Source organism: Corylus avellana, chromosome ca2 (genome assembly GCF_901000735.1).
Source record: "Corylus avellana chromosome ca2, CavTom2PMs-1.0".
Classification (NCBI taxonomy): Eukaryota; Viridiplantae; Streptophyta; class Magnoliopsida; order Fagales; family Betulaceae; genus Corylus; species Corylus avellana.
Genome location: NC_081542.1, coordinates 9,988,470 through 10,016,070, shown reverse-complemented (window position 1 = coordinate 10,016,070; position 27,601 = coordinate 9,988,470). Strand labels below are relative to the sequence as shown.

General features: G+C 38.0%; 1 protein-coding gene across 1 annotated transcript; it reads right to left on the bottom strand.

Moving 5' to 3' along the window:
• Positions 1 to 1,864: 1,864 nt before the first annotated feature.
• On the bottom strand, positions 1,865 to 23,905 carry LOC132171837 (protein PELOTA 1). Its single transcript, XM_059583242.1, has 16 exons — positions 23,703 to 23,905; positions 23,505 to 23,587; positions 22,932 to 23,010; positions 21,683 to 21,757; positions 21,542 to 21,598; positions 19,343 to 19,388; positions 12,175 to 12,250; positions 8,976 to 9,051; positions 8,772 to 8,804; positions 8,316 to 8,384; positions 8,023 to 8,129; positions 6,833 to 6,905; positions 6,620 to 6,658; positions 3,389 to 3,483; positions 2,339 to 2,445; positions 1,865 to 2,244 (listed from the first exon to the last, which is right to left on the bottom strand). The coding sequence occupies exons 1-16, from the start codon at positions 23,751 to 23,753 to the stop codon at positions 2,171 to 2,173; spliced, it is 1,140 nt and encodes a 379-aa protein (XP_059439225.1). The 5' UTR covers positions 23,754 to 23,905; the 3' UTR covers positions 1,865 to 2,170.
• Positions 23,906 to 27,601: the final 3,696 nt, after the last annotated feature.

The window sequence follows — 27,601 nt, the reverse complement described above, 5'->3', positions numbered from 1 at the left end:
TTTTTTTTTTTTTTCTAAAAGAGCATTTTAGTAACTTAACCTTACCAAAACGGCGTAGTTTTGAATTTTTAACGGTAATGACTAACAAAGTGGCCAAATTGAAACCATTTGGTAGTTTGAGGGGCTACTTTATCACTTTTTGAACATTAGGGGTCTAAAATAGAAATGGTTGGTAGCTTGGGGGGCTAAATTATATTTTTCCAAAAAAAAAAAAAAAACTGAAAACGAGCCATGGATTTCCACGTGGAAGAAAAATTGGACAGGTGTTTGGGTAAGTCCCAACAATTTAATTATATTATCATTATTATTGTTGTCGTTGTTAGTATTGATCATAATTGAAGATTTAGTTGATGGGCGCCAAACTTTAGACCGATGAAGCCCGATGATAAAGGAAAGAAATCAAGCAACCTTGCTGGTGGGCCGACGAGGTTATTCTAATACTTAAGTCAGTATTTAGTTTAAAAAAAAAAAGAAAAAAAAAAGGAATCTTGAAAGAGTTGTTAGAGATAACTAAGTTTAATTGGCAAATGAGCCTATCTTTCAAGCCTTTTTATGGAGTGTGCTCTCATGCTGTAGTCGGGGGGTCCAAAAATAACCGAATTGATTGCCGGTTTGGGGGTGGTCGGCTCAGCCATCGCCAAGCCACCCCCAATGGCCAAAAAGGGGGTGGCTGGGCCACCCCATAATTTTCAATTTTTTTTTTTAGGGTTTAGTTTTTTAATTAATTAATTTTTTTTACATTTTTTAATTTTTTTTAGGCCACGTGGCATTTGTATATGACAACTTGTGGCATTTCGTTAGTTTGGGCTAACGGAACCTAACAGAGGTACTAAGTTAGTTTTTTCCCATAGGTCAGCTACATTTGTGATGAGATTTGAAACCCAAGTGAAAAAATAAATAAATAAATAAATAAAAATCTGCAAACCTAAATCCAAAAAGCCTACCCGTAAGTCCTAGATTGCTCCACAGAATCAGATGACAGAAAGCATGGATTGTTGAAGAAGGCAAAAGCTAAGGATACCCAGAAAAGCATAACCACTTTCAAGTTTGAAGGAAAAATAGCGGCAGCACAAGCCATCCCAAGCTAAGAAAAAAATGTTAAAAAAGTAAATAATATGTAAAATTTAAAAAGTAAAAAGGGAAACTTCTGATTCTCTTGAATTGTTCTTGAATTGTTACCACTTTTATAATGTCCTTTTTAAAGTTTAATTTCTCTCAATTTAGTATATTCATCTTTTAATTGTTTAGAATATCTTCCCGCCATTAGAATATTCGGTTAAATCCTAACTGAGGTGTAAAATTTTCAAAATGTCCTATTTTTTCTTAAATAATAATAAAAAAAGAATTAGTAAATCCACACACCCGCTTTGTGACCTGTTGGTCACCGAGTGACCCAACAGAGGGTCACTTTGTGACCCATCATGGGTAACCGAGATAACCCACCGTTGCCATCTATTTTAACCCCAATCTCTAGTAGAGGAGGGACATTGCAAATAATTGAAAGATGAAGACACTTAATTAAGAGAAATTAAACTGTAAGAAAGACATTGCAAAAGTAGTGACAATTTAGAGTTAAATGAAGTTCACGCTTTTTTTTAATTTTATAATTTTATAATTTTTTTTTAATTTTATACGTAGCTCGTGCCAATTATGAAGGTAGCAGTCTAAGTGGCACGTCATCAATTAATTAGATGAGACAATAGATCTATTGATAAAAGAAGCTATTTGAAATTAGAGTAGACCTTAAGAAGCTAATTGTCAAAATTAAAAATCTGAGAAGTACATTGGAATTGCAAGAAGAATCTAAGGACTAATTTTGATAATTTCCCAAAAGAAATGAATAAAGTTTTAATTACAATTTGGATTAAAAAGTATGTTTTATTTCAATGCAAGTAAAATGAATGTGTTATACACAAGACAGGCAGTGTCACTATAAATACAATATTAACTTAAAATATTGCAAGCAAAATCAAGTGATCGCTGCCCAATCTACATGATACAATTCCCTATATCATTATGTTAACTAACCAATCTATCTACCCCGCAAAAGACATCCTTGAAGGTCTATTGCAGCTTTTGCTATATAGTTTTATTACATAATAAAGTAAAAGAAAATTGCAGTATACAACATCTTGGTACCATTTGAGAAGAGAAAGCTGTGGCTTTCCAATCACATCTCCAGGTCTTCAAGGTCGGGCAGCGGGAACCGAAGGATTGCTGCAATGCCGGTTAGACTCGCCAGTTCTGTCAAGAATGATATTCAAAGAAAAAGTTAAATATAAGACAGGTGTTTGTTTTGAGCAATAAAGCAATCTAGGTATGGTAAAATTATACTCACGTTCTCCTGAGACATGCAAAGAAGAAAATATATGTACAGTGCCCCCTGAATCCTTCACTGACTTGACTAGATCAACATATCTTTTCCTTTCGGCCGTATTAGAATTCCTGTACACAAAGAAATCCTTGTTATTGAAGCTCCTGGGCTTTTTGAGTCACAATCTTATCTAAGTGGCACACTTTCCTAATGGCACAATAAGGGCAAGGGACAAAAAACATGATGGTAAAGAAAGCAGGATGGGAGTTAGGTAACAATGAAGAAGATGATAAGTAATGTGTGACCAAATAGGAGAGAGAGAGAGAGGGGTCTGCATCAACCTAGAAGCTGCAATTGCAACATTTTAGCATACACATTTCAGAACCATTAACTGCAACATGCCCTGCTTTCAATAGAGTTAGCGAAATAAAAGGTATTCTAGAACAATTCCTTAAAAATTACAAAGAAAAAAAAAAGGATTTCATGTGTTTTCGTGTTTTCTGGAAGCTGAAGGATTTGGTGGTGTGTTCTGGGTGTTTGCAGTGCACGTCTGGTGTTTTCAGGTGACCAGTGAGTTTTCCAGCAACTGATCATGGCGGTGTTATTATACCGGTATTCGTTTTTGTCTGGGATGTACACTTCACATCGTTGGGGGTAGGCCAAAACAACATGTTGTTTAGTACAATAGCTTTACAACAGCAGCACAACCTCAAAACCACTGGTCGTTCAGTGAGGTAAGAGAGAAAGAGATATCAATATATTATATATTTTTCACGTCTACTTCGAGCTATTTGGATGGATGTCTGAACTCAAGATGTCAAAAATGAATCAGACCTCGGAAACTAACAAAAAGGGAATAGAGAGTCAGGTGACCTCCCATAGTGAGAATCTAACTCTCTATGCATGAGTCTCAAGATGTTGGGAGACTTGATCGACATTTCATGGTCGATCTACAAGAGGCCGAGGAGGTGGAACTAGACCTCGGGTCAACCATACTTCTATGGTAGAGAAGAATTTCCCAACCATAGCATGCACTGAAGTCTAAAATGTTAGAACCACTATAATGATGCCAACCTGAAGAGGCCATCTGTGAGAAGAAGTGTTTGTATAGCCAATCGTTCATGGGCAACCTCGACGTGCTTTGGCCCATAGCATGCACGTGCAGAATCCTGCATGTGCCAAAAATGATTTGATTACAACATATAAATAACAAAAGTAGATAAACAAACAATTAAGGTAAAAAAAATACCTTAATATTATCATCTTCATCAATAATTTTTTTTTTTAAGTAATAAGAAGTTTTATTAAAGAGAGAGAAGCGAGAAAGTAAAAGAAATGAGAAAAACAGAATGACTATAATCCCAAGCACCAAAAATCTAGATATTAAAAAGACGGGGAATTCTGGAGGCTAACCTAATGTGTTGTCTAGAACCCTGTTTCTTACTAGAATTTTTAGACGGGGGGTAAAATTATGAGAGATACAGTATGCCACCCATTTATGCCATCTTTCCCCAAAACTGCATCTCTTCAAAACATATACAAAAGGAAGTCCCAATTGACATGGTGAAAACCTTTTCAATATCCAGCTTGCACAGCAAACTTGGAACCTCAGATCTAAGCCTACTATCAATGCACTCATTGACAATGAGAACTCAGTCTAGGACTTGCCTACCCTTGACGAAAGGGTTCTGAGGCTTAGAAATGATTTTCTCCACTACCATTTTCAACCTTTTAGCTAGAACTTTGGCAACAATTTTGTACACTCCACCCACTAAGCTAATAGGTCCAAACTCCTTAATGTCAACGGCCCCTTTTTTCAAAGTACCTCTAGCGTGAAAATCATGGAAGCCATTCATGATGGTAGCTTTAAGCACATCCCAGCAAGCTTAAAAAAAAACCCATAGAAAACCATTAGGACCTGGGGCATTGTCACCATTAAAGGCTTTCACCACCTCATATCCTCAGAAGGTCTCTCTAACCATTATCCTCCTCATTCCAAGCTTTTTCTACATGCTTGCATCGCCAATAAACTACACACAATATTATAGGACATGATCTCCATTTTGGACTCTGAAGACATAACATCTACCTTCCCTTCTCTGAGTAAATTTTCTATTCTAAGGCGCTTCTCCCCATCGTTTAATCTTCTTATGTTCCATGATAATATTTTAGGCTTCCTGACTAAATCAAGGTACCCCTCCCCTTAGCTTTACTACAAGCTTGAACATCCACCCGTAGAGATTGAGCAAGATAATCTTTTCAACTCTCTAATACTTTTGAGGCTGATTTGGAATTGGAATTCCACCCCCTCCTAGTTTTGACTCGCTTCAATTATTGTGAGCGATGCCATAAATTGCACTTCAAACCCTTCACAAGAAAGCCCAACAATATGTTGAATGTCCTTCAGCTTCAGCAAAACCTAGCTAGAAACCATAGGAGAGCAACAACTCATAAGCTCACACACAAGGGGCTCATCCCTGGTGTATAGTGCCAATTCCAAACCTGCCACACCAACCTTATCTGCACCACACACATCAAACCCATCCTGATTAGAAGGACCTTTTACCACCCATACAGCTAGCTTCACCCACCCTGGCCTTTACTCCTGTTACTTTTTCCTTATTCAACTGACCCACCTCATTGTCGTAACTATCCAGCCGTGATGAGTCCTTATCTGTCTCACAGCCACCCAAACCCAAAAAATTACCCTCAACGAATGGTTCATCTCCAAGTGCTAGCATTCTGTCCAACTCTGCTGATCATTCAGGAACAGCATCACCATTGATAGACAAGTCGATAGAATTTGCACTTGAAGGCCCAGGCCTGATAGAAAGCTTCTGTACTTAACCACCAGCGGATTCTGAGTTTGGTGATTGTACTTGATGTTGTGGCTAAGTATCCTCCAGTGAGACCTTAGGCATGGCTCCACCATCGACCGAGCAATCACCATCAATCTCCAGAATCCCTTTCCCCTTATCGCAAAGTGGCATTGCATCTGCTCCAAAACCCATCAGTGAGACACTTGGTATGCTCGCCTCCCCACTGGAACTTGAACCGGCCCTCGTAGAATACATGGTTATGCCCAAAACCAAACCCGGAATGGTGTTCGTCCCTCCCCATGTTTTCACCCTCCAGGAAATCGGTTCGGCTCTGGGTTGTGCCTGCTTTTTAAAAGCCGTCCCTTTTGATTGGCCCACCAACAATAGAATGGGTCTTGGGTAATCAGAGACACTGTACATGGGGTTGGGCAATGTTCTGACCCTAGTTCACATAACGCCACATGGCATGCAACAGAACCTGACCCAGTGTGGCCCAGGCATACATCTATGCTAGCTTCCATCCTTTGAGCTGACCCAGAATCACCCAGGACCGCGTCAAACTTTTGAACCATTCTGTCCAGCTATCTCTCATAGGCTCCAACTAGGATTTCATATCACAACAACAAAAAGGAACCTTCTCCCCATCTGCCACACGTCCTTTATAACAGTCATCATTGGTGCAAATTTTGGAGCTGTCCGCACCCGCTCACAGCTTGTCGTAAGAACCAACATTCCTGCCTCGTCAATAAAAGAAGAGAAAAAAGAACACCCTGTCGCTCCATGCTTAAAACATTCAATATTCCATTAATCAAATGCAAATTCTTTTGGGAGAGAGAGAGAGAACCTCTTCCTTATCCTACAAACCTTTGAACATCTAAACTTACTAGCACACTGTAGACTCAATATAACCAATAAGGACTTAATATTCATAAATTAATGACTTAATTTAAAAACTGTTAAAATGCTAGGACCCATATATATGTTTCAAAGCCATTTAGCTCTTCTTTCATTTGATCATCTCGTATTGTTCCACATGTAAAGCTCTTAAGTAATGGAAACTGAAAATCATTTTCAAAGACAGCGACTTGACCTTTCTCCCATGGCTGCATCTCTTAGCCACATAAACCTACCATTTCTCAATCCTATCCCTGTTTTACTTGATTTTCACCAATATCATAACAATACAGTCCCATATCTTCAGATTTTAAAGCTGTCATGCATCAGTTTCCGGGTAGATGGGTAGATGCATACAGAATCTAGCAAAGACCATATGTTAAGTGATAGCTGCCAGTCACAGGATACCTTGACCATCAATCACATTGCAGACCCTTCAAACATGCGAAACCTATATTATGTGTGCTTCACCCAAGCAATGATGTGTTGTGCTTATTTAGGTCACCGATCATTGTCCATAGTTTGTGACCAGGAAACTCAAGCATAAACATAGATAAAATAAACTATCCAAAAGAAAAAAATAGAACCTTACATTTGAAAGCATATTGAAGAAATCCTTGAGAGCTCGAACCTGAAGAAAATGGAGAGAATGAAAGTTGTTATTGCCAGGTTAAAGAACCAAGAGCAGACAAAATATGTTTAAAAAACATAAGACTAGAAAGAAAACAAATAGCAGAACAATATTCTAGTCAAATTAAAGGTGACAAGTCAAATACGTTAACCAAGTTGTGTTGTCCTACAATACCTCTTGTGCCGCTTTAGTATCTTTTATCATATTCATGACATTTGGGGCATCCAAAACCTCTCTCAAACTATGCCTGTATAACAAAATTTGAAGTTAGGGCTTGCAAATCAACTTGATGTGCCAATCATACGAAAATATATAAACCATGCGAAGAGCTTGCTACATAACAATGTTACTTGGCGCAGAGCAATGAAGCATTTAGTAGTCTCAAAAGTTGATGAAACACAGCAGAAAAGCATTCTTTGCATAGTTTCTTTCTGTCTTTAACGTGGAACACTTTTTCATGGTTTTTTCAACTAAGATCACTGGTATTATCATTCCCCGCATGTAACATGATTGATCTACCTTTTCCTCCATAGATCTAACCTTTTACACCAGACAGATGAAGATGGACACTAAATACCACTTAGACTAGTAACCTCTTGCGAAAGTTAAGTATATAGAAATATTATCGATGGGGTACACCACAATGTGGAATGGTGACAAAGCATTATTTCTCGCAACTGAGAATAATGGCATCTGATAGAATTTAATATAATAAATATTTTGAATATCCCAAAATATTTAGTTTCCAAACATGATGCATCTATAAATATTATGGGCTATGACTAACGCAATTTTAATCTTCTTAGTTTCAAATAGGAGCATGGAACCATAAGGATATAAAAACATAGTGCCTAACAGGATTGATATAGTAGTGACAGTTAGAAGGACCAATAATTTGAGGAAGGAGAAGAAGAAAGGAAAATTTCTTTTTAACAATGAATGCAAACTGGGAAGTTAGATTTAACGCCAATTGCAGATAGAATGAGAGAAAACCCAATGGTGAAGAGTAAAAGGCAGTATCACTTCATGATGTTGAATGAAACTAAGAGAAAATGGAGGTGCACTTAGGACTACAATAATGTGATGACGTACATGCTAAAAGCAAAAGAAAATAAAACCTGAAAGATCTACAATGCGAGAATACTAGGTGTCTTCCAACTTGATTACAGTGTCATTCCTTTTAGTTGTACACACACATTTATTGACACAGAAGAATTACTGAACTTCTGTCCACAACTACATCTACATGTGCTCAAAGATCAATATTTTTCAAAGGCCAATTACTTTCTGTTGGTTACTATGGCAGACTATCGAATTTACTGCTCTAAGAACTGTTGAGCACCAAGCAAAGATAGTGACCATACTTGTATCCTGATGTTGTATGCACAAGAACTATGCGCGACTTATTCTCAATAATAGGCCTGAGCTGTTTTCTTTCTGCTTCCAACAATAAGTGACGATGAAACTGATCCTGAAGCATATAAAAACACAACTTAAAAATGACGAAAACTTCTATACTCAACAAAAGTCACTAATTAAGAGGGACAATATAATTACAATGGCAATAAGCACTGCTTTAAATAAAATTAAGCTTCAGGCATATCAGTAATAGTAATTAAATACTAAAAATGGAAAAATCGTAAACCTAATGCCAGACCTTTGTGAAACCTGGACTTGCAATCACAGCACAGCGGACAACACTGAAATCAACATGTTTCAAGAAAGCCTAAAACAAATTAACAAAACCCATTAGAAGTGGTGGACTGCCCATATAAATTTGAAGGAATACATAAAAATATTTTTTTTATCAATCTCACAAACGAGATTCAAGAATAAGATTAGTTGATGGAATGAGAGGAATATGTCCGGGGATCAACTGGTAGCGAGAAAAGGAATCACTTTTTTTTTGAACAGTTCTTTCAAAAAATTCATCTATCTGATTGATGAGTCATAAGACAAGACAATTCAGGGTTCAAGCGGTTATTAAGACTAGGAAAGAATAACCATATGTTGATAAAACTTGTTAGAAGTGGAACACCCTAAAATTTAAAATGGGAAAACATATTTAGAAGTGGCATTAAGAGCTAGGTACCACAACTCAAATTGAACTAACCTGTAATACATTGTCAAAGAACTTATTCAAAGCCTGCAAAAGACAAAAGGATTTGCAGTCAAATCATAATACCATAAGTTTTTATAACTATCATAACATCATAAGTTCTTAGAACTACCACATCTTATTAGTCTGATATGAAAAGTTGGAAATAAAGACCTTGAATTAAGAGAGGATAAATTCCTAGAAAATGAATAACCATACCGACTCATAACCAGCAATGGCAGGTCCATGCTTCCGAGGAATTGATGTTTCTATACGTGAACGAGTAACTGTCACACTGTTACATATTAGTCACACCACATGAGTTAGTTATAATCTTAAAGATACCATCAAGAATATAATATTAATTTTTTATTTTTTTTTATAACGTAGGAGAACTTTACTCAAGATTAATTGCACGTCACAAACGCATACTGTACAACAATCCTCACCGTTAATCAAACTCCTATGGGTAACTGACCCCACCCGCCAGAACCAGTTAACAGGTAATCCAGGAGTTTTCACCCTTGACGGGCTAAGCAGTTTATAATATTAAAAAATATTACTAAGATTATACTCTTAAAGATACCACTAAGAAAATAACATTAAAATACAGAACTAAGAGAAAGGTATATCATTATTATATACATTATCACAATCTAGATTCGATTGTCCAGCTCTATATCAACCAAATGTATCCCTTTTTCTTAATAAGTAATTCAATTTCATTAATGCTGTAGAGGGGCGCAACCCTAGTACACAGAAAGTATACATGAGAAACCCCCTGATATGGAGAAAAATAATAACAAAAATCCAAAAACTCAGGAAAAGCAGAAAATGCTAGACTATTTTTTTTTTTTTGTTGGATGAATGAGTAACATTTTATATCATCAAAAACACCAATATATCTAACTTTAGCAAAGCACTAAAGAAACCAGAACCTATACAAGTATCTTCCCATCCTATATACCCTCTGTAATAATGGAAATGCCAGACTATTGAATGCTGCTACCCATGTGTAAAGAGATTTGAAAAAAATATTTTTCAGCTCTAACACCAAAGTCTCTTGCTCTTCAAATTTCCTTGCATTCCATTCTCTCCAAATACACCACATTAAACCCAAAGGAGCCAACCTCCAAACTTCCAAATAAACCACATTAATCCCCATTTTTAACAGGACTTTTCAGTTACGCAGCTAACCCACCATTTAATTTCCATTAATAAGGGCCATATTAACACCACGATTTTGAACCACTGAATGCTGATTTTAAGATAAAGAATGATAACTGCCCCCCAAAAAAGAAGAAGAAGAAATTAAACCCATGGCCTACATTTTTCAGTACATAATTGTCATTAAAATTGCCCAAAAAGTCAGTCTTTCACAAGGTCTTTTAAAATGGACAACGATAGATAGGGTAAACAACTTATATGATGTTTCGTAGAGCTGCTATATGGTTGACTCAGCTCTGCAATTCACCATTGTAGTCCTCCCAGATAGTCTACTCTATTAGCCAGCTGACAAACACAATATAATAATCCACTAAAATATAGTGCACTATTACCTTGATAACCGCTTCCAACCAGCCAAACAACAATCTATCTTCTCAATAATGTCATTCCAAATACATTTGGTTTTAAAAGAAGCTCCCAAGAGAAGACCTAGATACTTCATAGGCAAAGAGGAAACCCTACATCCCAAAATACAAGCTACACCTTCTACATTATCGACAGTGCCAACGGCAACCAATTCTGATTTAGCCAAATTAATCTTCAAACCTAAGAAAGCTTCAAAACATAAGAACAAGCATCACAAATGACGAGGGTGATTTGGGTCAAACCTGTAGAAAATCAAAATGTTGTCCGCAAACAAAAGATGAGAGATATTAACCCCACCAACATTTCTAAGTTCCACAGAAAAGCCTTTAAAAAAACCCACATTCATTGCAGCAAAGATCATTTTACCTAATCCCTCCATAACACTAACACGATCCCCTGTCCCAGGCAACGAGAACTACTAATAAACCCAGTGGGAGTAGCGTTCAACAATATAGAAAAACACACCGAAGAAATACAATAAGCTAACCAATTACACCATTTCTCCCCAAAAACCGCACCTCCTCAACATGTACAACAAAAAACCCAAATTAACGTGATAATAAGCTTTTTCTATATCCAATTTGGAAAGCACGCCTAGCTCCCCATATTTGATTCTACTATCAAGGCATTCATTAGCAATGTGACGGGGTCTAGAATCTGCCTTCTCCTAATGAATGTGTTCTGAGCAATATAAAACTAATGCCGGAACTAAATACCTTTGTTTTCTTTTTTCCTTTTGCTTGATAATTACACATGCATCCACTAGGTGTTGAATTAGTGACTACCCCATCCACCCCAGTCTAATGGGGGGAGGAAATGTCGTTTGAGCTAGAGCCTACTGGTTTATTGCTGGAACTAACTATTAATCACCAGAAATACCCAAAGCACAAATCAACCCTTCATTATGTGGAACTTTAATGGCTTAAACAGTAGGAAGATGCATATTTAAGAAATTTTATGCCATTCTGTCAGCCAAAACAGTTTTTTTCTGACCCACTACTTCAATTCAGCCAACTCCCAAAGCTTTTTTTTTTTGATAAGTAAATATGATATAAAAGAGCGCAGAGGGGCGCAACCCATATACACGGGAAGTATAAAAGAGAGCGCCTAAGAGGGAGAAAAATGAAAAAGGAAATCAGAGAAGCCAACTCCCAAAGCTTAATGATTAGATAACCGTCTTACATGCGAGGTTCAATTGTAGGTCGCTCATTTTCTAAAGTGCAATTTGTTTCAAGAAAATTTCAGTTACTCCTAGCATTTAAATAAAAATGGTCTGTAATTGAAAATTAATGTCAAGGCAGCTAAATATTAATCTCAATTGGGAGGACTTGTTGAAAAGGTCTAGTTCAGCATTAAAAAAGTTGACCAGGTTTTAAGATAAAAATAGAAGAAACGGGTAGTTACCTCCATTCTCAACTACTAACAACCATCAAAGTCGTCAATTGTCATTATGCCTAAAATGCTTGAAATTGTTTTCAATTTTGTAGATAACTTTAATAAACCTATGAGGACAAAGGTGGTAAGCTAATAATAATACAAAATGAGATGAGGAATTTATGCTAAAAACTAAAAAGAATAAGTTAATCTTGAATTCAAAGTCTAGTGATCATTATACCAAAAACTAATTGTGAAATCAAAGTGCCTACATAGGTGTATGGTTTGCAAATGTCATTTAGCCAATCCCCTTTGGACTAAAAAGTGCCCACTTGACAGAATACTGTTGGTGTATGGTTTGCAAATGTCAAAACCTTCAAGAAAACCATCACCTTATAGCATATAAAAAGGTTTCATAAAAGAATCAGTTTGCCGATGAAATCGTGCATACCTTTTACCAACAAGCAAGACATGCGCTAATCCTTCTTGCATTAAAATCACAGCTAAGTCAGCACTTGCAGCAGGATCTGAAAAGTTTAGAGAGAAAACCATTATTTCAATAGAGGGACAAGATCCAATACTGCTGCTGCATCTAAGAGGGGCATCTTACACGTTAATTCAACGGTTGACTTAAATTAATCAACATTCATGAAACTGAAAACATATTCTATTCTTTCAGCGTCAGTCCTAAAGAGGCATTGCATGGGCCGAAAGGTAGTACCCTAAACACCACCTTTCCTAGCTGGACCACTTTTAGTAAGACATTGTGTAAACACGTTAATCAATCTAACAAAAACAAAGTTTTTTCCTCTCTTATGCAACACTTGATGTAATCACATCATCCATTTATAAAGGAGATTGTGTAATAAACCATGATTTAAAAAATCAAGATAGACCATCCTATCTACAAAGTGCTTTTTCACACATTAATAATTCGTATAGAGATGTTGTATTTAATGGAAGTACCGAAAAAAGAAATATACATCCATCACCTAGGTTCACCTAGGCCACACCCACTCCACAGAGGTGTATAGATTGCGGGATGAGTCAGCATAGATTAACCTTATGCAAATATGACGTGGGGCCTCTAATTCAGCACTCTAGAGGTGTTAGGGTTATAGATTGATATAAAGAGCTCCATGGATGGTCGGGATTTAAAAAGGACAGCAATTTTGGGAATGGAACAGCAAGGTATAAGATGTTTAATTAAAACACTCGAGATGTGGGTTGCCAGTGACTGCAAAATTTGTCAGGTGTAAAACGAGAGTGCTTCTGTGCCAGACAGAGCCGGAGAGGCTGTCGGAGGGTGTCGCCGGCGAGTCAGAGATGGCCGGCGAGTGCTTCTGTGCTCCGGCGGTCGTGATTTCGGACAAAGGGGAGTCTCGGTCGAGCCAGACAAGGCCGGAGGGGCCATGTTTGGTCGCTGCCGGCGAGGTAGTTGAGTGGGCCGAGTCTGGGGAGACTTCTGGAGCTGCTGGTGATAATCCCGGTGAGATTCCGGGTGGCAGAGAAGCGGCGAGTCTGGCCGGAAGGAGCTGTTGCACGCCGGCGAGAGTGCTTCTGGGCCAGACAGAGCCGGAGAGGCTGTCGGAGGTTGTCGCCGGCGAGTCAGAGATGGCCGGCGAGTGCTTCAGTGCTCCGGTGGTCGTGATTTCAGACAAGGAGGAGTCTCGGTCGAGCCAGACAAGGCCGGAGGGGCCATGTTTGGTCGCTGCCGGCGAGGTAGTTGAGTGGGCCGAGTCTGAGGAGACTTTTGGAGCGGCTGGAGTACCGGGGATGGTGGTTTTGGGCGGGGGGGAGACTGTGTTGCACCAGAAGTTGCCGGTGATGAATGGTACAGTAGGTGTGGGCAGTGAGGTGGTTCCTTGGTGTGGCGGTCAGGATAGTGGGGGAATGGGTCAAGAGCAGGAACTTAGGATTTCTGGTGGGCTGCATATTTGGGATGTTGATCCTTCAATTATTGGAGTCCGGTGCTCAGGCTTGGTGGAGTCTAGAGAGGCTGGGCAGGAGGTGGTAGCTAAGAGTTGTGGGGGTGAAGTCATTGTTAATGATAGGAGTAAGGAAGACGGGAGGGCAGAGGTGTGTGGTACAGAGGGGCCTTCGCCTTTGAACAGCTATGGTCCTAATTCAGGGGATGCAGCAGGTTTTTCAGATTGGGTTATCCAGTGTGCCAATGAGATATATCCGATCTTGGGGATTTCGTTCGCCGGTCATAAGCTGCAGTTGTTAGCTTTGTTAAACTCTCTAGAAGAGGAGCGCCGAAATAATGGGATGGTATCTACTTCTAGTAGCGGCACTAAGGGTAAAAGAGAGATAAGAAATTTGGAGTGTTCGGTGAACTATGATGCCAGAAGTGGGAGCTCGATTCGGGGAAGCAGGAAAGGGAGGGGGAATGTAGCTGTGTTATGAAGATAAACATTATCTCTTGGAATGTAAGAGGGTTGAATAAGAGGGATAAGCGCTTGAGGGTGAGTAATTTACTTAGGGATTGGAATGCAGATGTTGTGTGTCTGCAAGAAACCAAGATTCAAGATATGTCTAGAAGCATTGTTCGCAGTTTATGGAGGCGGAATCATGTGGATTGGTGCTGTTTGGATTCTAATGGGGCCTCGGGAGGTATTTTAATCATGTGGGATACAAGGGTGGTGGAGAAGATTGACGTCTGTATAGGGGATTTCACCCTGGCCTTGTCTTTCAGGAATGTGGCAAATCTCTCTGTGTGGGCTTTTGCAGGGGTGTATGGCCCGAATATTGATAGGGATAGAGGGCTCCTTTGGGATGAGTTGGCTGGCATTATTAGTTGGTGGAATTTGCCATGGTGTATTGGGGGAGATTTCAATGTTACACGTTTCCCTAGTGAAAGATCGGGTGGAGCTCGTCTGGATTCTGCTATGATGGGTTTCTCAGATTTTATTTCTGAACAAGGGCTTATGGACCTTCCCCTTGTAGGGGGTGTTTGTACTTGGTCGGTCTCTCAAGACCCTCCGCTATGGTCTAGGATTGATCGGTTTCTTGTTTCTCCAGAGTTGGAAGCCTGGTTTCCAGGGGTGAGGCAGAAAAGGCTCCCACGTCTTTGCTCGGATCATTTCCCAATTATGCTTGAGTTAGGGGAGATTTCCCAGGGGAAAAGGCCTTTCAGGTTTGAGAATATGTGGCTTAAAGAGGAAGGGTTTGTTGCCTTAGTGAAACAATGGTGGGACTCCTACGAGTTCCAAGGTACGCCGAGTTTTGTTCTTGCTAGCAAACTCAAGGCCTTGAAGCTGAATTTGAAGACGTGGAATGAGGAGGTGTTTGGTAACATTGAGAGGAATAAGAGGTCTCTTCTTGAAGATCTTCGGGTGTTTGATGAGCACGAAGAAAGTAGGGCTTTGAATGTGGAGGAATTAGCGAGGAAGGCCGAGGTTGTTCAAGAATTAGAGAAGTGTACTCTTATGGAGGAGATAAGTTGGAGACAGAAATCGAGGGTGTCTTGGTTAAAGGAAGGGGACAAGTGCACTAAATTCTTTCATTCCATAGCCAACTCTAATAGAAGGTATAATTCGATAGAAAATCTTATGATTGGGGATAATCTTTCCTCAAATCAGGATGAGATTAGTGAGCACATTGTGGATTTCTACCAAAAGCTCTTCGCTGAACAACATAGTTGGAGGCCTTTGGTAGATGGTATCTCCTTGGATTCCATCTCGGAGGGAGAGGCCAGCTGGTTGGAGAGAGATTTTGACGAGGAAGAGGTTAGAAAGGTCGTGTTTAAGATGAATGGCAACAAGGCTTCGGGCCCCGATGGGTTTTCTATGGCATTCTTCCAAGCTTGTTGGGATGTGGTGAGGGAGGACATTATGAGGGTCTTTAGTGCCTTCCATGCTGGCGGGATGTTTGTTAAGAGCCTCAACGCTTCGTTCATTTCGCTTATTCCGAAGATTCCCGGTGCCAACAATCTTAAAGACTTTCGCCCGATTAGCCTTGTGGGAGGTATGTACAAAATTATGGCCAAGGTTTTAGCAAATAGATTGAAGGTTGTGTTGGACAAGATCATATCCAAGTCGCAAAATGCTTTCATAAAAGGTAGACAGATTCTAGATCCTATCTTGATTGCTAATGAATGCCTTGGTAGTAGATTGAGATCTGGGGAGCCAGGGGTCATTTGCAAAATGGATTTGGAAAAAGCCTACGATCATGTGAATTGGGGCTTCTTGATGTATTTACTAAGAAGGTGTGGTTTTGGAGGGGTTTGGTGTTCTTGGATTCAATATTGCATTTCCTCGGTGCGGTTCTCGATTATGGTAAATGGGTCTCCTAAAGGTTTTTTTAGTAGCTCCAGGGGGTTGAGACAAGGGGATCCACTCTCTCCTTTGCTTTTTGTGTTTGTGATGGAGGTTCTAAGTAGGATGATTTCAGCGGCGGTTCATGGGGGGTTGTTAGAAGGTTTCAAAATCGGCAACACTACAGTCTCTCATCTTTTATTTGCCGACGACACCTTGATTTTCTGCAATGCTAGGCCTGCCCAGATACGCTACTTGCGGAGTTTGTTCTTGTTGTTTGAAGCTGCTTCCGGGTTGAAGGTTAATTTGGCTAAATCAATGATTATTCCGGTGGGGAATGTGGAGCAAGTGGCTTCGCTAGCCGGTATTTTAGGGTGTGATGCAGCCCCTTTGCCAGTGACGTACCTTGGTCTCCCATTGGGAGGCTCTTATAAGTCCAAGCATATTTGGGATGGAGTGATTGAGAAGATTGAATATCGGTTGGCCAGCTGGAAAAGGTTGTATTTGTCGAAAGGGGGTAGGGTCACCCTTATTAAGAGCACTCTTGCTAACATGCCCACTTATTACTTGTCTCTTTTTCCTATTCCGGTGAGGGTTGCTAAGCGTATTGAAAAGCTTCAACGCAATTTTCTTTGGGGAGGGATAGGCGAAGAGTTCAAATACCACTTGGTGAAGTGGTCGCAGGTTTGCACTCCGATTAAGGAAGGAGGGTTGGGGATTAGGAACTTATTGGTCTTCAATCGCGCTCTTTTGGGGAAATGGTTGTGGCGCTATGGGGTGGAAAGAGAAGCTTGGTGGAGAGTTGTGATAGATGCGAAGTTTGGAAGCTTATGGGGTGGGTGGTGTTCGATTGAGCCTGGAGGAGCTTCTGGGGTAGGGTTATGGAAGAATATTAGGAAAGGGTGGGAAACTTTCAAAGGCTTTACGAGATATGCAGTGGGGGATGGGTCCAGGATTAGCTTTTGGCATGATTGGTGGTGTGGAGACTCAGCTCTCAAGATAGCTTTCCCGATCCTTTATAGCATTGCTTGTGCGAAGGAAGCCTCAATTGCGGATAATGTGGAGATGCTAGGGGGGTCCAATCAGTGGAACGTGAGCTTCTCGAGGGAGGCTCATGATTGGGAGGTGGAGGCCTTTGCCTCATTTTTCCAGGTGTTACATTCTACAGGAGTGAGAAGAGGGTTGGAAGATAGATTATGGTGGAACCCCTCCAAAAGAGGTACGTTCAAGGTCAAGTCTCTCTTTCTCTCCTTGGCATGCTCGGAAGGGGGGAGGAGGTTCCCCTGGAAGAGTGTGTGGCGGACTCAGGCCCCTCCTAGGGCAGCTTTTTTTGCGTGGTCAGCGGCTTGGGGGAAAATTCTGACCCTAGATAACCTCAGAAAGAGGAATGTGATTGTAGTAAACAGATGTTGGATGTGTAAGAAGAGTGAGGAGACAGTTGATCATCTTCTTATCCATTGTGAGGTGGCGTCTGCGTTGTGGAGTGCCTTTTTTGGCCGTTTTGGGTTATCTTGGGTGATGCCTGGTCGGGTTTTTGAGTTGCTAGCCTGTTGGTGGTCTGCAGGAAGAGGGGGGAGTGCTGCAGTTTGGAAGATGGTGCCTATTTGCTTTTTTTGGTGTCTTTGGAGAGAGAGAAATAATAGGTGCTTTGAGGATGTGGAGAGGCCCTTCGAGGACTTTTTATCCTTTTGTTTCCATACTCTGTATCTTTGGACTGTAGCGTTTGTTTTCCCGATTTCGGTTAGCTATGACGACTTCCTTGTACGTTTTTCCCTTTCTAGTTAGGTGTTTCTCCTTGTATACATCCAGTGTACTTAGGGGCGCCTCACGCTTTTAATAAAACCAGCTACTTACTTATCAAAAAAAAAGAACATAACCTAGGCAATCAAACCTAAGTTTACGAAGCTATCACACTCTGTCAAAGGGCATCAAGAGCAGATTAACTCATATTCAATTCCGAATAACATATATTTATATAGGCTTATGAAACTATCATACCTAATGGGACTAGATTCCTATATCAAACAGGAAAGAAATCAAACATAAGCTGGACACTTATAAAACCAAGAAAGGCGCCACGAAACAATACTAGAGAGCTACTGCTACAGCCTATGCTAGCAAATCTGCAAACAACCAGATTAACTTTGGGGGATCTTATTTTAAGTGTCCTTTAAGTTAGCATGCACACAAGTTTATTAATGATTCCCAAAGCTCTCATAACCAAGGGCACTTTGGCCAAGTCTATACATGGGCTTTTCTAGTGGCCCACCAGTCTTATTTTGCATCTCGATATTTTATTGAATCATTATACGTGGTTTTTATTACTTCCAAAATCTCTTTTATGATTGAAAGTTTCCGAATTCCACTGTTCCTATACTGGAATCTAATCTCACTAAAATCAGTACCTAGTGAACTGAATATACAAATGCAAGTCTTGAAATTGAATAACTAACAAATTTTATGTAGTTTTACCTAAAACTATACCTTTCGAAATGACTAAGAGAATCTAAAAAATTAAAAAAGAGTGCAGCACTTGGAATTTTCTCCTCCTTAATTTCCAGCAGAATCAAATCACAATCATCCCCATTTTACACTCTTTTCTTTCTAGGAAAAAAAAATCCTCTACCTATTATTAAGCCTAAATTCTAACATCCATACCCACTAAAATTAGTTGCTTTCTAGAGATCCTAGAACATTACCCAAATTCCAGCATTATAGTAACCATCAAACTAATCCTTTCGAGCTGATTCCAGCTATGAACGCTAAACCATTTCTTACACTCTTAAATGTCTAAAATGATGACTTGTCCTAAACCATAGCACACCCCATAACAAATTGTAGGCAGCCTTAGCTAATCCGTCAGCCTTTCCAGGATCACTCAGCTGCATTATTCATCATCAATTCATCCCAAAAAGACTAAACATGGACAACTCCAGCCAAGAAAAAGAGCATTAAGGCCAAGATTCTGATCATCTGGGTTTTGGTATCTCAATATGTTTTCCTAGACACTGAAAAGAAAAGAGATGCACTTCTTAAACAATTTCAGGATTTAAGTGCAATAGCATAGACAACCTTGTGTAGCTTTTAAACTTGACTACCAAAATCTTTTTCCTTCTTTCTTTTTATCTGGAGAATAAAATGCTGATGCACCCACGAGGTTGAATCCATGATCTCCTACTCCACCCTTATTTTCTGAAAGCAGGAGGTGAGGAGTGGGGGGTGGATAGAAATCATTTGGTCTAAAGACCACAGGATTGACTACCAAAGTTTTTAATAGGTTAATTTCAGGATTCCAGTGCACATAATAACAACTTTGCACACCCTAATCCAGAAATATCTTAAGAAATTAATATAACATACCAGATGCCTGATGAAGTACATCTAACGCCAAGGAGTCCCAAACATCCTAAAATACAAGGTCAAAAACAATCCCAAGTCAGCAGTAGCAAGCACTTAATTTTAAAAAACAAAGATACAATAAATGGGCGTGAAAAGCAAAAAAGTAGATCTCCAATTGGCAATAGAATTCACAATGTTTTTTTCTTCATGAATAATAGAATTCATAATGTTGGCAATGTAATGCATTTCAAAAGGAAACTAAAAAGGAACAGAAAGAACATGAAACAACGAATGATGCATGAAAGACGTCAGCTTTCAAATTGGAGCTGCATATGTAAAGGACTGCACTGATAACAAATGCAAGTAAGAAATATAGCTACAGGGTAAGATTTTACTTTACAATCCAAAAAGGGTTGACAGGATTACATCATGCATCCCCATTTCCTAATTGCTAGGAAGGTGGAGTAGCCTCCCTCTATCTATCTCACTAATACCCCGACCTCTTCTCCTTGGAAGTCAGCAGGCTACTACTACCTAACGGCACAAAATGATCTTCAGGCACAATGAACTCTCATAAGAAAGGCATAGAATCTCATGATTTAAGGTGGTCGAAAGAAAGGCTTCTGACATCATTCTTAAAAAAATAAAAGGGAACAGTATACTTTTAAGCCCCCCGAAGCATCACTCCTTTTTTATTTGGAACTCTAAACTACCAAGTATGACACTTACATATGCCAAACTACCAACTTTCAACAAAAAAGCCCATCTGTCAGCATCATACGTTAAAATAGATGGAAAATATGGTCACGTACAACTCTTCTTAAAATACCCCTTTTTTCTATTAAAAAAAAAAAAAACCCAACCCAAAGGGTGGCCCCATGAGAGCTTTTTGGGGGTGGTTTGGCCAGCCCCCAAAACTCAAAAATGGGGAACAGCCACCCCCTAAAATCCAAAAAGGTTTTTTGTTCTCAATTCAGTTTTTTTTTTAATGATTATAATAAAGGGGTAATTATGGTATTTTGAGTCAAAAGTGGGGATATCTTGGGTAGAATTTGGTTAAATTGGTCACGTGCACTTTTCCATCCATTTTAATGTATGACACTGACAGCGAGGTTTTTTTGTCACGAATTGGTAGTCTGACGTGTCCTAGTGTCACACTTGGTAGTTCAAGAGTATATTAAAAAGCGTGGTAGTTTAGGAGGCTTAAGTATATTTTCCCCAAAATAATAATAATTTTTTTCTCCAAGTTTAAAATGTGGAGACTCACAAGCCACGAAGTAATATAACTCTATTACTTATCAAAAAGAAATATAATTCTAACATCACTGACATGTACCATACAAGCACAAAGCATAATATGCTCATTGCCACCTCCTCCTAAAAGGTAAACACCATAGCATAGTCGATAACCTTGGAGCTAAATGGCACTTCCACCTCCTATAAATATATGGGGTGTTGAGTGAGGTCACAGATTCAAGTCCTCAAGTCCCTTAGGGTGTGCAAATCATTTACCAATCAAGTGCATAAAACTATGAATTGCAGAAACATGTATTCCAATAGATATATTCCCAATTACGGTAATAGAAAAAAGATAGTTTTTAATCAAGAAAATCCTAAAAGAACAAGCAATGTTGTAGTTTATAAATCCTAACAATAAATTAACCCCAAGGGGTAGGTCAATCAGCTAGAGACCACGTCTCATAAAGTAGAGGTAACTAGTTCAAATCTTCCCTTCCCTCTTCCCTTGGGGCCAATTGCTTATCAAAAAATAAATAAAGCCTAACAATAAACAGAAAATTAGAAAAGTAAGAAGTTATAAAATTTCCATCCATTGGCATCATATATGTCAATCACGTAAGATTATAATGTTGACCATGAACCATGATTTCTCAACTAAAGAGGCCAAGCCATTCATAATGTTTTAAGACGAGCTCACAAGAGCCACATAGCAACAGTCCAAAGGTCAATGGTATCTCTTACATATCATTCCTTTCAATAAAAACCATGTTATAATAACATAAACAGGGCTCAAATTAATATCAAATTTTATGCAAGTACTGCTTGCAGAAACAAAGTGGTGTGCACCATTTGTAACAGCAAAATGTATGTCTTAATTTTTAACACCGGCAGATACTATAACATATGATACACATGATCTGCACAGCAAAAGGGGCAACTGTAGATTATAGAGACTTAAAAAGTACCAGCGAGAAAGCATACCTTTCTTAACACAAAAGGTCGATGCAGTTCAAGCTCTAAAGTATGGAATGCCCCTAACTGCAATGAAATAGCAATGAGTTCAAGGCAGGAGTCAGAATTATCCATTTAACAATACTGCATTCAATTTGACATTTGAACTACCTTTACGTGCTCATTCTCTAGAATGTTCTTTCCACGTATACGCAAAACAGACCCTAAGGTGTCATAATCTGCAATCTGAAAGAATATGAGAGAAAAGTAAAACAATTGAGCCAAATGTCTTCAAACAATTTGGAGGGTCACAAATAATCAAAGTTTGTGCCTTCTGATAGAACAAAAAAATGGGCACCAATACAAGACAAGACTAAGCAGATGAATAACAAAAAACTGATAAAATGCAATGTCCAATTAGAGTTGGAAAGGACATGGATGTGAGATGTACAAGTTTAGCACATTATGGATTTCCAATTTTTAAAAAGATTTGCTCCTAATGAGACTAATATCTATGAAATGTTCCATTAAATCCTTTAATACATTCTTCTCCACAATATATGATTTATGTAAGAGATAGTGATTCCATTTACAATCATTTAAATATTATTAGCTTGAGTATAGCAATTTATATTTATAACTAAAGGCTTTTCAATTACATCAGAAGCTTAAACTTTTTTTTTTTTTTTGATAAGTTACATCAGAAGGTTAAACGTTTAAAAAATGTTTGGATCATTTTTGTAATATACTCTCTCACTCTTCGCTTTCTCTCTCTCTTGCTGTCTGTCTTGGGGTTGGGAGGGTGGGCGAGGCAATGTGAGCAAGGAAGTATATGGGTTTATGAAAGGACAATTCTTCATCACAATATAAAGCTATCCTTTTCATCATACTCAGATACAGCATTGAATCAACACATGCAATCATAAAAACTACTCATCCATGTTACATTTTTTTTATGACGGGGAACCTCGACAAGGCAGGGCCCTTCGGACCAACCCCTGCAGAGTAAATCTCGAACCTGTGTACCGCACCCTCAGAAGTTTTCCTACACGGATTAGGGTAAATCGCTGACTTTTACACCAGGCGTGTGGCCCCAAGGGGGAGTTTGCACATAACAAGCCTCGAACTTGGGATCTATGGGGTGATACTCCCTAAAACAACAAGCCTCAACCACTAGGCCAACCCCTTGGGGTTACTCATCCGTTTTACATAAAGCTAGAATATAACAGATAAATAGTTTACTCTATCCTGGGCCCAGGCATTACATGAAAAACTACTCATCCGTGCCACTCCAACTTTCAAACAATTTTTTAACAGATAATAATGCAACAAAAAACGATCTAGAGAGAGCATTAAAACTTATCCTCCTAGGCAACAAACTATTAAAAAAAAAAGGTCGATAGTCTTAAATTTGTCATACCTCCTCAACTTGTATTTCCAACTTCAGTTTCACACGTTCTGCATCTCTTCCACCAGTAGCCGCTTCTCTAAGAACTTTCCTGTTACAGGGGGCACATAGTCATTACGAAAGATGCTATCGGAAAAGCATCTCACATCAAATCAAACAGCAATTGATTAGCATGAAAAGGAAACACCAAATCAATGCTTAGTCCCAAAGTGTTCATGCAAGCAATCAACAGTCCCATCACCCACAAAAGCAGCAAATGGCACAGGTACTTCCTCCAAGAGAGAGCAAGTACATGAATTGAATTGAAGAGTAAAAACGCGCAAGACGACAACAACCCAACAAAGCAGAGAGTAACAAAACGCCAAAGCACACATTTTGGAAAAAGAAGTAGAAAGTTTCTTCACCAAAGCTGCACTTATCCAAAACATTTACCCCAACCACATACACATATACATACAAGTTCTGGAAAAATTCATGCACCGAAAATACTTTCAAAAAAAACAAAAATTCCTAAATTGTGCGCTCCCAAGGCAACATGAAAAGGTTCAATTTTCAATTTTGTTCAAAAAAAATAGAGAGTAGTACCTCACAGTGACGGCCATAACAGAATCTCCAGGCGCTATTAAATTATAAACATACCAGAGATCATCCGAATCCACCGGTACCATCTGAATTCAAAATTTCCCAAAAAAATCGATTCAAACTTGAAGCGGTTGTAGAAAGATCTGGAAAAGAAACGAAGAAGAAGAAGAATTAGGAGTAAATAAATGGAGGAGGACGTACCTTAACGCTACCAGGGCCGTCGGGAACATAGTCTCTGCGAACGATCTTCATGCTCTTCACCAAAACTCCCTTCTCTATGCGTTGATGATAATTTCGGTAGCGGAAGCAGGGAATTTTGTTTTGCGTTGATGATAATTTGGAGTAAGTTAGAAATAAGATTTTTATGTCTCTTTTATTCTCAAAGGAGATGCGGCTGATTTTGATAAGGTTTTGATTTTGACAAAATTCTAATTCTAGTACTAATCTATTTATCCACATAACATTGTTTGACCCGGTAATAATTAAGCGGGTACGGTTTTGATGTATTGGACCAACCGTTTCAATGGCCGTAATCAAGCTGACTTGAACCGAGTTGAACTTTATGATTTTAAGATCGACTTATTTATGAAGATGCTTATTCGAACCGAGCTATGAAATGTATGTTTAAGTTCAGTTCGTTTAAATCTCGGGCAAGTTCGAGCTCAAGCTCGAGTTCATTGAGAATGTTATTTGAGCCAAATCGAGCTCTAACTAGGTTATTAAATTTTTTTAATGTATAATCCGAGCAAAGTTCAAGCCTGAATTTTAAAATAACCTTTAGACATTTATCTATATGATAAATATATAATACGTAACTATATAAGACAGATTATATAATAATATAATATAACATATAGCTATAGTCTATAGGTAGCAAATTAACAATATATTATTATATATAATTAGAAACTATAGCATATGTATAATGTGAGCAAGTTATAAATATAATATACTATGTATAACTAATTAAATATAGTACAAGTATAGTATATAGTTATACTTCAAGAAGAAAAAATAATCTAGTTTGGCTATTATGTTTGGATGCTCTACTAGTTACTAGTTAGTATGTTAATATTAATATATAACACTCACGCATATATAATAATATAAATAACATATATAGAAATATTGAGTAACCTATAGTTAATTATATTTACTAAATTGCTTATTTACTTGGTATATAATATGTTAGTTTATGAACTAACTAGTTAGTATGTTAAAAGAGGGGGAGAAATATATATTCGAACTAATAACCTCTGCTTCGTGAGGTATAATCCTTAGCTGATTGAGCTATCACTTAGGACAGATGTCTATAATACTTAAGGTAAGGTAGTAAAGGGTTTTCAGAAAGAAGAAAAGTAATGAACTAGACTAGCATAGTAGCGTAGAGAGAAATAAAAATATAAACTTTAAAATAAACCAATCAACTGTCTAAGAGAAGAAAACTTAAATCCATAAAAGGGGTGGTAATTCATGTTCGCTTGTCGGGTTAGAGTTGTTTCAATTATAGGTATAAGACTAGAGTTGGCCTATATAATTTTATATAGATGTCTCGACACGACTTGAACACCAATTGTCCCCCCTACATTTAACATGTAACTTCGATTGAACCAAACATAAGCGAAACAAGAAATATATGCTTAGTGGGTGTTATCCTTAGAAATAAATATGAGCTATACCTACACACCTGCGTTTGCAGAAGGAGGATGAAGAAAGTGACGATTGCAAGAAGTTTAAGAACATTAGCCATTTTTGTCACTCACTTGTGCTAAATAGAATGAGGCCTCTGTTAATGTTGCTTATTTTCATACTTTTAGCTCGGCGTGCAAGGATATGTTTGGCAGAAAGCTATAACAAAGCTCAAAGATCCCTCAGTTATTGGATGTTTAGTGCGTTTCATTAGGATTAATTGGAGGCTTTGACACAAAACAATTAGTTTAGTTACCAAGCTACAACATTCTTTATTACCTTTTTTTTTTTATATTAATGAAACTGCCATTTAGGCCAAAGCAAGAGACATATCCATTACAGGTCAAATATCCGAGCATAGCCATCTTGGGTGGTTAAGAAAGGGTATTGAACTCCTCCGTTTCTAAAATAGATATCACCATTTTTGGGATACACATTAATGATCATGAGTATATGTCCCATACGTAACAGTCAAAAGCGCATTAATGACCAGGAACGCATATCTCGTTCGTAACGGTTAAAAAAGCATTAATGACCAGGAAAGCACACATTTTATTTGCAATAGCCAAAAGATTGGATCATTAACTCTGTTGTCCCTTGTTAGGGATGTCAAAAAATATCTGGAAACCGGAGAACCGGTTTGAAAAAACCGGTAACTAGCTACCCCGGTTCTAGTTCCGTTTTTGGCACCCGGTTATAATCGGGTAACCGGGTACCAATATATATAATAATATATTTTAATATTTTATATATATTACTACTAGCTTAAACTTTTAAGATAACTAGTAATTTCACATTTATCACTAATATGTTTTGTGTTTTAGCTCACACGTAAGAATGAGTATTCGAATTTTAATTAAATGATTAATTCACAATATCCTATCAACTTAAGTTTTTTGGGTAATGGGTAATTTAACATTTTTAACTTTCATTTTAATTTAAAACAAAAGAAAAAAAAATTAAACTAAAAAAATTCTCTTGAATGTGAGACAAAGTATTTATGAGTTATACATACATAATAAACCCAAAAATTTGAGTCCCTAATTATTATAATGGACAGAAATTTCCTCCAAACCAATCTGGAGGAAATATCCTCCAACCCATTTTAAATAGTGTCAAGTATCTATACACATTTAAAAGGCATATTAAATTCTTAATGTCATTAATGACAGTTTACTAACTTAGACTAAATTTAATGTACATTTTAAATGTTTATAAACATTTGTCAATATTTCAAGAAAATAACTTCTAGAAGGGCTTGGTGCAAATCAAGACATTTGTGCTCTCAAATGAGGGCTTGACAAATTAGCGTGGAACACCTTAAAACAAAATAAACAAAAACACTAGATTTTTATATATATAACTCATATGAGTTAAAAGTAAAAAACTTATTTCTCATTTTTTTTATTCATCTACTCAAACCAGCTGTCAACCACGCCGCCTACGCCGGTCAGCCTAGATGACGTCGGATAGTCGCAACGCCACCTACGATGCTCCTCCATGCCGGTAATCTCCCTCTCTCACCCCGATAGCAGAGCATATTGCCAAAAAAAAAAAAAAAAAATCATTTTGGCTGCCCAGCAAGAAAAATCTTTTTCCCCAACAAAGATGGTGCCTTTGAGCACAAGCTTGAAATTTTCTACAAAGGCGCATGCACCCATGCGTTGAGAAGAGGAAAGTACTAAATTCATTAACATAGAAAACAAACAAAAGATAAACACAAAAAGCAGAGAGTTTTTTTTTTTTTTTTTTTTTCGTATGCTCTACTCTCGGTGAGAGAGATTACCGGCGTGGAGAAGCGTCGTGGCCAGCGTTTTTTGGGCTGACCGGTGTCGTGTCCAGCAGTGGCTAGCGGCAGGTTTGGGTAGATGAATAGGAAATGTGAGAAATAAGTTTTTTAGGTTTTTACTTTTAACCCATATGATGAATATAAATATAAATATTTAGTGTTTTTGTTTATTTTACTTAAGATGTTCCACGTTAATTTGTCAAGCCCTCATTAGAGAGCACAAAAGTTTAAGTTTGTATCAAGACCTTATAAAAGTTATTATCATATTTTAAATGTTAATTTTTTAGCGTCAAAATTTTCAAAAATTATCTAGTGTCATTTGAACAATGTAACTATTCAAACGACACTTTCTGGTGCGTGAATAGTGTATGTTCAAACGTCACCTTCTGACGTGTGAATAATGTTATTTGAATAGCAATACTATTAATTCAAACGCGCGTCACTACTTTATAAATAATGTCGTTTAAACAATAAAATGACGCATTTTAGTGATATATATATATATATATTTTTTTTTTTTTCAAACGTTACTAATTAGGCCTTTTTTTTTCTTTTTTTTATAAGTGTAAATTTATTCATTCTTTCACATCGAATAAATTCACCAACTAGCAAGATCGTATTA